The sequence below is a fragment of the Muscardinus avellanarius genome (genome assembly GCF_963383645.1).
Source record: "Muscardinus avellanarius genome assembly, chromosome: 10".
Taxonomy (NCBI): Eukaryota; Metazoa; Chordata; class Mammalia; order Rodentia; family Gliridae; genus Muscardinus; species Muscardinus avellanarius.
This window is the reverse complement of record NC_137796.1, coordinates 16,918,454-16,933,682: the sequence shown is the minus strand read 5'-3', so window position 1 is coordinate 16,933,682 and position 15,229 is coordinate 16,918,454. Positions and strand designations below refer to the sequence as shown.

Below are 15,229 nucleotides of genomic sequence, written 5' to 3'. Positions count from 1 at the left end.
CTGTTTCAAAATAAAGAATAAAAATAGAGCCGGGCGTGGTGGTGCACGCTTGTAATCCCAGCGCTTGGGAGACTGAGACAGGAGGATCGCGCAGGTTCAAAGCCAGCCTCAGCTACTTAGTGAGGCTCTCAGCAACTTAGTGAGACCCTGTTTCCAAAAAAAAAAAAAAAAAAAAAAAAAAATTAGGGCAGGGGGTGTAGCTGGGAGGTCAAATGTCCCTGGGTTCCATCCCCAGACCCGCTAAATAAATAAATAAATAAATAAATAATAGGACTGAGCATGTAGTTTGGATGCAGAACACCCCTGGGTCCACTTTCCAGCGCCACAGTAAACAAGCAAACAATAAAAAGTATGTTGGATAAAGAAATGGGCAAATTAAGAGGAAACTTCCACATTGTCCAACGGCTTCCAATGACGGACAGAACATAAAAGTGCACTCGACCCGGCGTTTTGTACTTGCACTGGTTCTGGGACCGAGTGCAGCGGTGCTCTACCACTGATCTATGCCCTCAGCCCTATTTATATTTTGAGACAAGGTCTTGCTAAGCTGCTGAAACTGACCTCCAAGTTGTGATTCTCCCACCTCACCGTCCTGAGTCGCTGTGTTTACAAGCATTTACCAGCATGGCTGGCTGACTTTTTTTGGTGTTCCTGGGGTTTGAATCCAGGCGCATGCTACCTCTGAGCCACACCCCTAACCTTATCTGTATTTTGAAGCGGTTGTGCAGGATCCCACTACGTTGCTGGCCTTGAACCTGCAATCCTCCTGTCTTAGCCTCTCAGGTACTGGGATTGCAGGCGTGCAGCACAGCTGGCTCCAGACAGCAGCCTCCTGACCAATACAGTTCAGCCAGGTTTGTTCAAAATAGTTGGGCATGGTGGTGAATGCCTGTAATCCTAGTACTTGGGAGGCTGAGGCAGGAGGATTGCAAGTTCAAGGCTAGCCTCAACAACTTAACAAAACCCTATTAAAAAAAAAAAAAAAAAGTCCAGGGGTGCAGCTTGGCAGTAGAATGGCCTTGGGCTCAATCCCCAGCACCACAGTCTGCCCAACACTTTGCTACCTGCATCTGTGAACACATGCTGAACAGCACTGAACAGCTCTTGAGAGAAGCAAGACTTTAATGAAGAGAGCTACAAGTATGGACAATAATTAATCCTCATTTTAAAAAAAGATTACAGAAAACACTTTACTGAAATTTTCTGCTAAAAAGACAGTCCTTCAGGGTGTCTGAGAGGCAGCAAGCACAACACAGTACAAAAGGGAAGGGATGGAGTTCCAGCGCAGGGCTCTGGCACAGCACGGTCGGGGCGGGCTCGGCTTTGTCAGTCGGGAGGACTTTCTAAGCGTTAAGTCCAGCACTAGGAAGGAAATGAGAAGGGAGACGGGGGACAGGGAGGCTAAGCATATCTACAATCACCGTTTCACCGAGAGAACACACTGTTTGAAGCACGAGAAGCGGAGACGAGCCTGGCCCCGGCCGCGCACGAGGGCGGGCGGCGGCGGCTGCAGCTCGAGGCGGCTCCGCGCTGTCCACTCGGCTCGCGCGATGGCGGCGGCGGCCCCACGGGGCCCACCGTTCCCTGGAAGGCTGAGACCACTGGGCGCAGGGCTAAGCGGGCCACTAACGGGAAACACGACTGTGTCCGGCGCCGTCACCGCTGCCGAGGGCGTGGAGCGGCTCCCTCCGCTTCTCGGTCTCAGCTCCAGGATCCTGGGCAGTGGCGCAGTGGCGCTGGGGCCTCCCCACACCGGGGGGGGGGGGGGGGGGGGGGCCCAAGGTCTCATCGCAGCCCCGCTTCGGAAAGACAGACCATCGGGGACCATCTTGGGAGGCGTGCTCCGGCGTCCCGCGAGTGGGGCCGCTTCAGTTCATGCCAAGTTTTTTCATGGTCCGCCAGCGATCTTTAATCATCACAGCTGTTCGGTTAACAAATGGGTAATTTTTTGAAATGGCGGCCCAGTTTCCTTCCCCGTACTTCTGCACTCCAGCCTTGACCCACTCACTTTCTTCTACTGTCCATTTCTGGAAGGAAATAAAAAAGACTTATCAACACCCGCCCCACTCACATGTTGTCCAAAATAGCACTGAGCTAGAGGAGGGCGCGGGCTCAGCAGAGTCGCCTGGCCTGCGGGAGGCACGCACGGGCTCCACCCCTGACAATGCGCTGAACCTAAGGCGGGCGGCAAGGGCAGTGCCAGCAGGCTGTGGATCCAGACACTGGGTAATTTTCTTTTCTTTTTTTACGGGTCTGGGGATGGAGCCCAGGGGCATTTGACCTCCGAGCCACACCCCCTGCCCCATTTTTTATTCTTTATTTTGAAACCGGGTCTCACTGAGTTGCAAGAGGCCTCACTAAGTAGCTGAGGCTGTCTGCGAACTGTGATCCTCCAGGTCTCAGCCTCCCGAATGCTGGGATTACAAGCATGCGCCACCACGCCCAGCTCACTGGGTAATTTTCAATGGCCATCCATTTCTGTTTTTCGTACTGGGGATGGAACCCAGGGATGTTCTACCTCTAAGCTATATCCTCAGTCCTATTTTATTTTTGTGGTGTGGGGGAATTCAGCCCCAAAACATTCTACCTCTGAGCTATACCCCAGCCCTATTTTACTTTACTTGCAGTATTAGGGATTGAACCCAGGGGCATTCTACCTCTGAGCTACACCCCCCAGCCTATTTTTTCTTCTTTATTTTGAAAAAGGGTCTTACTAAATTGTGGAGGCCTCACTACGTAGCTGAGGCTGTCCGCGAATATGCGATCCTCCTGTCTCAGCCTCTCAATGTTATTGTTTGTGTGTGTGTGTGTGTGTGTTGCTGGGGATTAAACCAGCCCTAATAGCCGGGCGTGGTGGCGCACGCTTGTAATCCCCGCGCTTGGGAGGCTGAGGCAGGAGGATCGCACAGGTTCGAAGCCAGCCTCAGCTACTTAGTGAGGCTCTCAGCAACTTAGTGAGACCCTATTTCTAAATAAAATATAAAAAAAGGTCTGGAGTATAACCTGGAGGTAGAAAGCCTCTGTGTTCCACCCCCAGTACCACCAAAAAAAAAAAAAAAAAAAAAAAAAAAAGTAAACCAGCCCTATTTTTTAAACACTCAGCCTTATTTATTTTTTGGTGGTACTGGTGGTGGAACCCAGAGGCTTTATACTTCCAGGTTATACTCCCAGACCCATTTTATATTTTATTTGGAAACAGGGTCTCACTAAGTTGCTGAAGCCTAAGTAGCTGAGGCTGGCTTCGAACCTAGGTGATCCTCCTGTCTCAGCCTCCCAAGCACGGGGATTACAAGTGTGCGCCACCATGCCCGGGTTTCTTTTCTTTTCTTTCTTTTTTTTTTGGGGGGGGGCGGGGTCTGGGGATGGAACCCAGGGGCATTCTACCTATGAGCTACACCCCCTGCCCTATTTCTTTATTCTTTATTTTGAAACCGGGTCTCACTGAGTTGCAGAGGGCCTCACTAAGTAGCTGAGGCTGTCCATGAACCATGATCCTCTGATCTCAGCCTCCCAAATGCTGGGATTACAAGCGTGTGCCACCATGCCCGGCTCACCCAGGTTTCTGTTTTACTTTTATTTGGAAACATGGTCTAAGTTGTTTAGGCTGGCCTCATACCCGCCATCCCCTGTATTGGCCTCCCAAGCCTGAAGATTACAGTTGTGTGCCACCATTCCCAGCTCTCCATTTATGAATTACCTCAAAAAACACTTTTACCGAGTGCAGGGGAAAACTATGCCACTGAGGAGGAAACATTTTTACCTCTGTCCTAATTACAAAACTCATATGAAAAGAGAGAATTTAAATTACCTGTTTTTTGCCTAGACTGATTGTACTGTCTTCACCTGGTCCTGTTAGAAAACATAAAAAGTAGGCTTAGAGTTCACCTCTCTTGACATAGACCACAAGAAAGCACAGGATGTCCCCAAAGAAAAAACTTGACCCGAATTTCACAAACTTAAGAGCTAGACATCACTAAAGGGCAATTGTTGTCCTTTGCAAACACTGTTCATTTTAATCCATAGCACTTTCTGTGAAAATCAAGTGCTTTACAAATAGGCTTTTTTTTTTGTGTGTGTATGTGGTGCTGGGGACTGAAACTAGGGGCATTCTGCCTCCGAGCTACACCTCCAGTCCGTTTTTTTTTTTTTTTGTGTGTGTGTGTGTGTGTGTGGTACTGGGGTTCCTGGAAACCCTTCTCCGGGCTACACTCCCAGACCTATTTTTTTATTTGAAAACAGGGTCTCTTAAGCCAGCGAGGGGCTTCGAACCTGCGCGATCCTCCTGTCTCCGCGATCCTCCTGTCTCCGCCTCCTGGTGTTCCGTTTTTTTTTTTTTTTAAACAGGGTCTCCCTAAGTTGCGGAGAGCAAGTAGCTGAGGCTGGCCACAACCCTGGATCCTCTGTCTCAGCCTCCCAAGTACTGGGATTACAAGCGTGCGCCACCACGCCCGGCTACAAACAGGCCTTTAATAAGGACTAGTAAATGGTGGATCCAGGCCTTTTAGTGAAATCATCATTTTCAAAAATTACTGAGAAATATAAGTGATACCTTCATATTTATGTGTTTTATGTCCAGAGTATTTGTATAATTTTTTTCCTCACTGCTTTGAAATAGCAGAGTTTTACTGCATTATGCCAGAATTTTCAAATCCTTGATTATTTTTTTTGAGGCGGGAGTACTAGGGACTGAACCAGGGGCAGTCTACCTCTGAGTAATACTCCTAGACCATGGAACCCAGGGGAACTCTATCTCGCAGCTATAACAATAGCTCTACTTATTTGTGTGTGTGTGGGTCTGGGGATGGAACCCAGGGGCATTCTGCTTCTGAGCTCCACTCCCTGCCCTATTTTTTATTCTTTATTTTGAAAAAGGGTCTCACTAAATTGCAGAGGACCTCACTAAGTAGCTGAGGCTGTCTGCAAACCTCGATCCTCCTGTCTCAGCCTCCCAAATGCTGGATTACAAGTGTGTGACATACACCGGCTCCCAGCCCTATTTTTTTTTTTTTTTTTTTTGCGGGTTTGGGAATGGAACCCAGGCGCTTTTTACCTCTGAGCTACACCCCCTGCCTGGGATTACAAGCATGTGCCACCATGCCCCAACTTCTTATTTTTAAATTCTTTATTCTAAAACAGGGTCTCACTAAGTTGCAGAGGACCTCACTAAGTAGCTGAGGCTGTCCACGAACCATGATCCTCTGGTCTCAGCCTCCCAAATCCTGGGATTACAAGCGTGCGCCACCACGCCACGGTTTCTTATTTTCTAATTCTTTATTCTGAAACAGGGTCTCACTGAGTTACAAAGGGCCTCACTAAGTAGCTGAGGCTGGCCAAGAAATTGTGTTCTGTCTCAGCCTCCCAAGTACTGGAAGTACTGGGATTATAGGTATGCAACATCAGGCCACACACCCAGCCCTATTTTTATGTTTTTGATTTTTGCAGTACTGGGGATGGAACCCAGGGGTATTCTACCTCCAAGCAACACCCCCAGCCCTATTTTTTATTCTTTATTTGGAAACAGGGTCTCACTGAGTTGCTGAGGGCCTCACTAAATAGCTGAGGCTGTCCGCGAACCACGATCCTCCAGTCTCAGCCTCCTGAATGCTGGGATTATAAGTGTGTGCCTCCATGCCTAGCTTTATTCTTCTTCTTCTTCTTTTTTTTTTTTTTTGCGGGTCTGGAAATGGAACCCAGAGGCATTTGACCTCTGAGCTATACCCCCTGCCCTATTTTGTATTCTTTATTTTGAAAAAGAGTCTCACTAAGTTGCAGAGGGCCTCTCACTAAGTAGCTGAGGCTGTCCGCGAACCAGGATCCTCTGGTCTCAGCCTCCCGAATGCTGGGATTACAAACGTGCGCCACCACACCCGGCTTTTTATTCTTCTTTTTGAAACAGGGTCTCACTAAACTGCAGAGGGCCTCACTAAATAGCTGAGGCTGGTCACAAACCTGTAATCTCCCCATTTCAGCCTCCCAAGTACTGAAATTAAAAGAATGTGTCACATGCCTGGCTTAAGGATTTATTAAAAGAAAACCAGGAATTTTCTTTAAACAAAGTGTGCTTTGAAGTCTCCATTGTTTATGAGAAAGAAGGTAAAACTTTATTTAATATATGAATTAAACCAGGCGTGGTGGTGCATGCTTGTAATCCAGGTACTTGGGAGGCTGGGACGAGAGGATTGCAGGTTCACGGCCTGTCTCAGCCAGTTAAGTGAGGCTCTCTGCATCTGAGTGAGACCCTGTTTAAAAAAAAAAAAAAAAGAATAAAAAAATAGGGCTGTTGGTGTAGCTCAGAGGTAGAGTGATCCTAGGTTCAATCCCCAGTACCGCCCCCCCCCCAAAAAAAGAAAAAGAATTAAAGTGAGGCCAGGAAGCCTGGTGTAGTGGTACACACCTACAGTCCCAGTACTTGGGAGGCTGAGACAGGAGGACTGCAGGTTTGCTGTCAGCCTCAGGTACACAGTGAAGTTCTCCACTACTTACTGAGACCCTGTTTCAAAATAATGAATAAAAAATAGATCTGGGGGTATAGCTCAGGTAGAACCCCTTGGTTTCTTTTTTCTTTTTTTTTGGTGGTACTGGGGGGAGGAACCCAGAGGCTTTCTACCTCCAGGGTATACTTCCAGACCTATTTTATATTTTATTTGGAAAGAGGGTCTCACTAAGTTGCTGAAAGCCTCACTAAGTAGCTGAGGCTGGCTTCGAACCTGCGTGATCCTCCTGTCTCAGCCTCCCAAGCGCGGGGATTACAAGCGTGCGTGCGCTACCACGCCTGGCTAGAACACCCTGGTTTCAATCCCAGATACTATAATACAAAAGAGAAAGTCAGTCGGGTGTGGTGGCACACGCTTGTAATCCCCGCGCTTGGGAGGCGGAGACAGGAGGAACGTGTAGGTTCGAAGTCAGCCTTGCTGGCTTAAGAGACCCTGTTTCCAAATAAAAAAATATAAAAATAGGTCTGGGAGTATAGCCCAGTGGTAAAAGGGTTTCCAGGAACGCCAGTACCACCAAAAAAAAAAAAAAAAAAAAAAGAGAGAGAGAAAGCGAGGCGAGGCAGGAACTTAAGCTGTTCCAGCCTGGAGACAGCGGCTTCTGGAACGGTGCGAAGCCGGCCGCGCTCCTGCACTCCGCGAGCATCAGGATGGCCGAGAGAACATGCTGCTTACCCTGAACTTGGAAGAGCTCGTCCTCTTCCGCCCAGGTCTCTTTTTCTTCAACCCCATTCGAGCTGCTCCACTTGCCTTTGGACAGTCTGGGGAAAGCAAGGAGGAAGCGTGAGGCCGACGCGCACGCCGCCTTGCCTGCCCCGGCTCCTGCACGGCCGTCTACACAGGGCAGGAATCTCCACATGAACGTCCCCCTGGCTGCAGGAGCATCCCTGGACCACGCCGAGCACACCGCCAGGCCCCACGACTCTGCCATGTTCCTGGGTTTGGTTGGCTGGCCTTGACTCTTTTTGTGTGTGGCACTAGGGATCAAACCCAGAGGCTTCTACCTCTAAGCTGTGGTCTCAGACCTTTACATATTTTGTTTGAGACAGGGTCTCACTAGGTTGCTAAGAGTCTAGCTAAGTTGAAGCTGGTCTCAAACCTGCGCTCCTCCCGTCTCAGCCTCTCAAGTACTAGGATTACAGATATGCGCGCCATCACGCCTGGCCAGGCTTGAACTCTTGTATAGGTCCCAGTGTTCTTCTATCCCAGAAGCTGCAACTCCGACCGCTTTGATAGACACATTGTACTCCCATCTCTGGGCTGACTTCCTTTCCCCTCTCCATTCCTCTGCTCAAGCCCAAGGTGCCTTGCACCAGTACTCTACCAGACGACCTCAAATTACCATATCCCTCTTCCTGTCCAAGATGGAGTGGTCTTACCGAGGGCCTCACTGCAGCATGGCAGCCTGCTCTGCTGGAGCTCTGCATGTTTCTGTCTCCTACCTCCCTGCCCAGTTAATTCTTAGGCATCTTTCTCTCTTTTTTTTGCTGGTACTGGGGATGGAACCCTTCTACCTCTGGGCTTTGTCTAAACCTCTGCGGAGCAGACTCAGCAATCCTGCCCTTGAACTTCCAGGGCCACTCATTCGTATTTCAGGGATCACTGGATTACCTTTTCGTTGTTGTCGGGTTTTTTCCCCCAGTACTGAGGGTTGAGCAGAGGGGCAACCTCCGAACTATATCCCTAGCCCTATTTTTATTCTTTATTTTTGAAACAGGGTCTAAGTTGCAGAGGGCCTCACTAAGCAGCTCAGGCTGGCCATGAACCTGCAATCCTCCTGTCTCAGCCTCCCAAGAACTGGGATTATAAGCACAAACCACACCTGGTTTTGGACCTACTTTCTTTCTTTTTTTTTTTTTGTGCAGTACTGGGGATGGAACCACCCACAGGCATTCTACCTCCGAGCTACATCCCCAGCCCTATTTTTTATTCTTTATTTTGAAACAGGGTCTCAATGAGTTGCAGAGGCCTCACTAAGTAGTAGCTGAGGTTGTCCTCGAATTTCAATCCTTCAGTCTAAGCCTCTCCAATTGTGAGATTACAGGCATGCGCCACCACGCCGGCTTTTGGACCTCCTTTCTTATACTGGGCCAGACAGTTATTTTCATCTCATAGTAAGAGCACTGTGATCAGCCACAGAACATCTGTAAGCAATGGCTATGCTATGCTCGACTAAAACTATTCACAGGGCTGGGCATGGTGGCCACGCTTGTGATCCCAGCATTCGGGAGGCTGAGACCGAAGGATCACAGTTCGCGGACAGTCTCAGCTACTTAGTGAGGCCCTCTGCAACTTAGTAAGACCATGCTTCAAAATAAAGAATATAAGCCAGGCGTGGTGGCGCACGCCTGTAATCCCCGTGCTTGGGAGGCTGAGACAGGAGGATCGCGTAGGTTTGAAGCCAGTTGCACTGGTTTAAGAGACCCTGTTTCCAAATAAAAAAGTTTAAGCCGGGCGTGGTGGCACACGTTTGTAATCCCCAAACTTGGGAGGCTGAGACAGGAGGATTGCATAGGTTTGAAGCCAGCCTCAGCTACTTAGTGAGGCTCTCAGCAACTTAGTGAGAACCTGTTTCCAAATAAAATATAAAAAAGGTCTGGGAGTATAGCCCGGAGGTAGGAAGCCTCTGGGTTCCACCCCCAGTACCACCAAAAAAAATAAAAATAAAAATAAAAATAAAAATAAATAAAAAAGTATAAAAAATAGATCTGGGAGTATAGCCCGGAGGTAGAAGGGTAGAAGGGCTTCCACCAAAAAAAAAAAAGAATACAAAATAGGGCAGGGGGTGTAGCTTGGAGGTAAAACCCCCTGGGTTCCATCCCCAAACCCACAAAAAAATAAAATAAAATAAAATAAAATAAAATAAAAAGACTAAAAACTAGGGCTAGGGGAATACCTTGGAGGTACACGGCCCCTGTGTTCCGTCCTTGGTACTAAAAAAAAAAAAAAAAAAAAAAAAAAAAAATACATATCTATAATCCCGGTATTTGGGAGGGTGCAACAAAAGGATCACAGGTTCATGGCCATCCTCCACCACCTGTTTCAAAATAAAAAACTAATGGGGCTATGGCTGGGCCTATAATCCCAATACTAGGAAGCTGAGATGGAGGATCACAGGTTCAAGGCCAGCTTCATCAGCTTAGTGAGGCTCTCAGCAACCTAGCAAGATCCTGATTCCAAATAAAAAATAAAATAGGGCTGGGGGACATAGGCTGGAGGTAGACTGCCACTGGGTTCAATCTCTGGTACCCAAAATAAATACAAATAAAAATGAGTTGGGGCAGGGCGTGGTGGCACACGCTTGTAATCCCTGCGCTTGTGAGGCTGAGACAGGAGGATCGCACAGGTTCGAAGCCAGCCTCGGCTACTTAGTGAGACCCTGTTTCCAAATAAAAAAATATAAAAATAGGTCTGGGAGTATAGCCCAGAGGTAAAAAGCCTCTGGGTTCCACCCCTAGTACCACGAAAAAAAATAAATATAAAAATGAGTTGGGGTTATAGCTTGGAGGTAGAATGCATGTCTTTAATTAGGTTCAACCTCTAGTAAAAAAAAAAAAAAAACAAGTGTGGTGTAGCTCAGTAGTAAAGAACCCCTGGGTTCGTTCAATCCCCAGGACCACAAAAAATATAGTAATTAAAATTGCTGGGTGTGGTGGCACATGCTTCCAATCCCAGTACGTGGGAGACTGAGACAGAAAGATTCAGGTTCTTGGCCAGCCTGAGCAACTTAGTGAGACCGTGTTCCAAAATAAAAATATAAAATAGGCCTGGAGGTATAGCTCAGAGGTAGAACACCCTTGGGCTCAATCCCCAGTATTAAAAAAAAAACTATCAACAAAAAAAAGTAGCAAGTAAATTTACCTAATCAAAGGCCAGTTTGCCTGTGCGCACATGCACGCGCAGGTTCTCTCTTGATAAATTGTTAAAATTGGCTTAACATTTATCCTCCCCAGTTTACCAAAAACTGAGATTACAGATGTGCACCACATCTGGTTCAACCCCTGCTTTAGAATACCCACCATGCAGGGCGTGGTGGTGTACGCTCGCAATCCTAGTACTTGGGAGGCTAAGACAGGAGGATTACAGGTTCCAGGACAGTCTCATCAAGTAATGAGACTCTCATCGACCTAGTGAGATTGTTTCCAAATAAAAATAAAATAGCTGGAGGTGTGGACTGGAGGTAGAATGACTCTGGGTTCAATCCTCAGTGCCCCCAAAATATTAAGAGTACACATCATACTTTATACCTCTGACATGAAAGAGGAACACGTGCCTGAAACCTTCACAAATCCTCCATTTACAAACCCCTATACTCCTACACTCGCTCCAGTTTCCTCTTCTATTCCTGGGGGCAATACCTACACACCACACGACTTCTGTGAGAAACACAAGAATCTTATACCAAATGAGAGCAGAGCCAGGCCTGGTGGTGAAGGCCTGTAATCCCAGTACTTGGAAGGCTGAGATAAGAGAACTGCAGGTTTGAGGCCAGCCTGGGCAACTTAGTGAGTCTTTATCTCAAGATAAGAAATAAAGAGGGCTGGAGGAGCTGAGTGGCAGAGCACTTGTGGGTTCAATTCCCAGTACCACCAACAAAACACCTAAAAAGGAGTGTACATATGTGTGTGTATGCAGAGCTGTCGTCTGAGATGGGCGCCTGCCAGCCAGTGCCTCACTTCCAGTGCAATCGGTGCAAATGTGTGACTGAGCACAAATCACGAATCGGGAGCTGCAGCTCTCTGGGCACCTGGGGCAACACAGCCAGGGCAAGAGCCCGCCCACAACTCAGAGCAGTGGTAGAGACGGCAGTGCTGTGGGGGCCAGCAAGGCAGATCACTTCCGACAGGAGTGACCAGGGAAGAGCTCATGGCGGAGCTAGTGTTGAGAGAGGCAAGCCGGGCGTGGTGGCGCACGCTTGTAATCCCAGCATTTAGGAGGCTGAGACAGGAGGATTGCGGTTCGAAGCCAGCCTCAGCTATTTAGTGAGGCTCTTTGTAACTCAGTGAGACCCTATTTCAAAATAAAGAATAAAAAATAGGGCTGGGTGTGTAGCTCGGACATAGAAAGCCCCTGGGTTCCATCCCCGAGGCAGCATGGTGTATGTGGCAAACTGAACCCGAGCATTTGCGTCAAGACTGACCTCACTTAAAAAAAACCCAGGCAGCCAGGCGTGGTGGTACATGTCAGTGATCCCAGGACTTGGGATGCTGAGAAAGGAGGATTGTGTGTTTGAGGCCAGCCTTGGCAAGCAAGACCCTGTTACAAAAATAAAGTAAAATAGGACTAGGGGTGTAGCTTGGTGGTACAATGGCCTCCGAGTTCAATTGCCAGTACCAAAAAAACAAAACAAATTCCCCAAAACCACTCCCTAAGTCCATCTTTACCACTTTGAGCTCTGTAACTTCAAGCATCAAGCAAGCTCAAAATTTTTCTGAGCCTTCCTCGTCTAGCCAAAAGGGCTAATATTACCTCACAGAGTGAGGACTATAGATTCAGTAAGAAAAAGCACGCCAACAACAGCAGCGTCTCTTCCCTGCGCAGATGAATGGGACTCTAACAAGCAATGACAGAGGGACACAGTCACTGCGGGGAATGACAGGAAGCAAAGGACGGCAACGGAATCAAGCAGGAATGGTTCAGAGAGAAGCAGGAGCTGGCCTGCAGGCTGGATCCAAAACAGGGCCCAGATGGCAGCAAACACCAGGTCAGGAGTCATGATGGGCAGCAGAGTTAAAGTATGACAACCACTGCCCCACAGTACCTAGCAGGAAGTGGCAGACTGGCAAGTATTTACCAAATGTGCCAAGTTTCAAATGCTCATATAAGGTGCAAAATTGCAAGTATTCAATTATCTCCTTTAAGGATCCAAGTATAAGGTGGCCCAATCTAAATGTCTTTTTTTTTGTGGGGGGGTGATACTGGGGATAGAACCCTTCTACCTCCGGGCTACACTCCCAGACCTGTTTATATATTTTTTTATTTGGAAACAGGGTCTCTTAAGCCAGCAAGGCTGGCTTTCGAACCTGCAAGATCCTCCTGTCTCCGCCTCCCAAGCGCAGGGATTGTAAGTGTGCGCCACCACGCCCGGCTAAACGTCTTTTAACAAACAAGACTAATTTGTGGTAGGGAGGCCACTCAGATGTTTGCTAACAACGGCAGAAGTGGTGCTGGAAGGCGCAGAGAATGCCACCCTCACTCTCACCCTAGGGAGCGCTGGGCTGCCTATGGCTGGAGCTTCACGGCGGGCAGGGACTGCTACCTCGTCACTCCCCACTTCCGAGTCACATCCTAGCAGTCTGAGCAAGGCTTGGTGGCGAATAACTTAGTTGAAAGTTACTCCATTCATGGAAATAATACCAGGCCCAACCAGCCCCAAAACTGCCACAAAGGTCTTCATACTTGGGATTCTTCTCCTCCGAGCGGTGCTGGCTGGGAGCGGCGGGCCGGGCTGGCGCCACAGGGATGTTCTCCCGGGAGGAGTTGAGGCTTGAGTTGGGCTCAGCGCTCTGGCTGTCCTCCTCCTGAACCAATCTGCTGATGGTCATGCGTTTGCTCCTGGGCTGGAGTTCCGAGCTGCCCTCGCCCACAGCAGGAGCTGAGCCTTCGCTTTCATCTTTGCGGGATCTCTTGGTTTTGAGGGCTGGTGATGGTGGGGATGTTGGGTTAGGAAGTACCAGATCTTTCTGGTCCAGTTTTGAGAAGGCTGCCTCTGAGTCCTCTGTATCCGACAGAGCCTTGAAAGCTGCCTTCAGAGTCGTAATTCCAAAGGCGGTTGTAGTATTCCTCAGCTGCCTGCAAATAAACATGTGAAGGTCAGCTGCACTGTTAACGCTCCTTCAAATGGGCAATGCTTTCTGAATAAACCCAGGAGTGTTCTACCTCTGAGCCCCAGCCCAAGCCCTACTTTTATTTCTTCCTTAGTACTGGGGATGAAACCCAGGGGCATTCTACCTTATTATTATCTTTTTAAATTTTTTTTTTTTTTTTTTTTTGCAAGTCTGGGGATGGAACCCAGGGGAATTCGAACTCTGAGCTATACTCCCTGCCCTATTTTTTATTCTTTATTTTGAAACAGGGTCTCACTAAGTTGCGGAGGGCCTCACTAAGTAGCTGAGGCTGTCTGTGAACTGCAGTCCTCCCGGATGCTGGGATTACAAGCATGTGCCACAACACCTGGCTTCCTAGCCCTATTTTTTTGTTGTTGTTTGATGATACTGGAGTGGAACCCAGGGGCTTTTCTACCTCTGGGCTACACTATACTATTTTATACCAACCTATTTTATACTTTATTTGGAAACAGGGTCTCACTAAGTTGCTGAGAGCCTCACTAAGTAGCTGAGGCTGGCTTTGAACCTGTGCGATCCTCCTGTCTCAGCCTCCCAAGCGCTGGGATTACAAGCATGCACCACCACACCCGGCTTCCTAGCCCTATTTTTATTCTTTATTTTGAAACAGGGGCTCACTGAGTTGCAAAGGGCCTCACGAAGTAGCTGAGGCTGTCTGCCAACCGCAATCCTCCTGTCTCAGTCTCCCAAATACTGGGATTATAAGCATGTACCACCATGCATAGCCCCAGCCCTATTTTTACTTTGAAACAGGGTCTAAGTTGTAGAGGCACTCCTTAAGTTGCTGAGGCTGCCCTGAACCAATGAGCCTCCTGTCTCAGCCTCCCAAGTACTATGTGCACCACCACACCTAGCTTAAGAACAGGATCTTGAGACTTCTCAGAAGAAGTGTGCTACACAGTCTTGGAACAATGACAGACTATCTACTGCAAAAAGTTAATCTAGGATTTTTTTTGGCAGGTCTGGGGATGGAACCCAGGGGCATTCTACCTCCAAGCTACACCCCCTGCCCTATTTTGTATTCTTCTTGAGACTTCTCAGAAGAAGTGTGCTACACAGTCTTGGAACAATGACAGACTATCTACTGCAAAAAGTTAATCTAGGATTTTTTTTTGGCAGGTCTGGGGATGGAACCCAGGGGCATTCTACCTCCAAGCTACACCCCCTGCCCTATTTTGTATTCTTTATTTTGAAACTGGGTCTCACTGAGTTGCAGAGGGCCTTACTAAGTAGCTGAGGCTGTCCGTGAACCATGATCCTCCAGGTCTCAGCCTCCTGCATGCTGGGATTACAAACGTGTATCACCACGCCCGGCTTCATCTAGGATTTGAAAAAGGTTGTGAATAAAGTAAAAACTAAGCCGGGAGTGGTGGCACACGCTTGTAATCTCAGCATGCGGGAGGCTGAGACCAGAGGATCATGATTCGCGGACAGCCTCAGCTATTTGGTGCGGCCCTTTGCAACTTAGTGAGAACCTGTTTCAAAATAAAAAATAAAAAATAGACTCCCTAATATGTGAAAGCTAAGGAGGAACTCTAGATGAAAAAGGAAATCCTATAGAGGAGCAAACAAGGCAACCTAAATGAGGGAATGGGGGGAGGGGGTAAGAAGGAAATTCTCTAAAACACACAATGTACTTAAACATATCGAAGTTAACCAGTAAGCCAAGCAAGGGAAGGAGGAATGGGGAGGGAATGGGGTGGGAATTGGGTAGGGGCTAAATGGGTAATGTGCACATGTATGTCCACACAAGTTTTTTTACCCCAATATGATGTATGAATATAATGCACCCCCCCAAAAAAAAAATAGAGCCGGGCATGGTGGCGCACGCTTGTAATCCCAGCATTTGGGAGGCTGAGACTGGAGGATTGAGGTTCGTGGACAGCCTCAGCT

General features: G+C 48.1%; 1 protein-coding gene across 1 annotated transcript in view; it reads right to left on the bottom strand.

Annotated features, from left to right (window-relative positions):
- Nucleotides 1–1,868: 1,868 nt before the first annotated feature.
- Nucleotides 1,869–15,229, bottom strand: part of TERF2 (telomeric repeat binding factor 2) — a gene marked incomplete at both ends in the record, with an annotated part of 48,480 nt that continues 35,119 nt past the window's right edge. Inside the window, 4 exons of the mRNA XM_080702713.1 lie at nt 1,869–2,027; nt 3,809–3,849; nt 7,167–7,252; nt 12,891–13,283. Coding sequence (XP_080558839.1) covers nt 1,869–2,027; nt 3,809–3,849; nt 7,167–7,252; nt 12,891–13,283 — 679 coding nt within the window. The remainder of the gene's footprint in view (nt 2,028–3,808; nt 3,850–7,166; nt 7,253–12,890; nt 13,284–15,229) is intronic.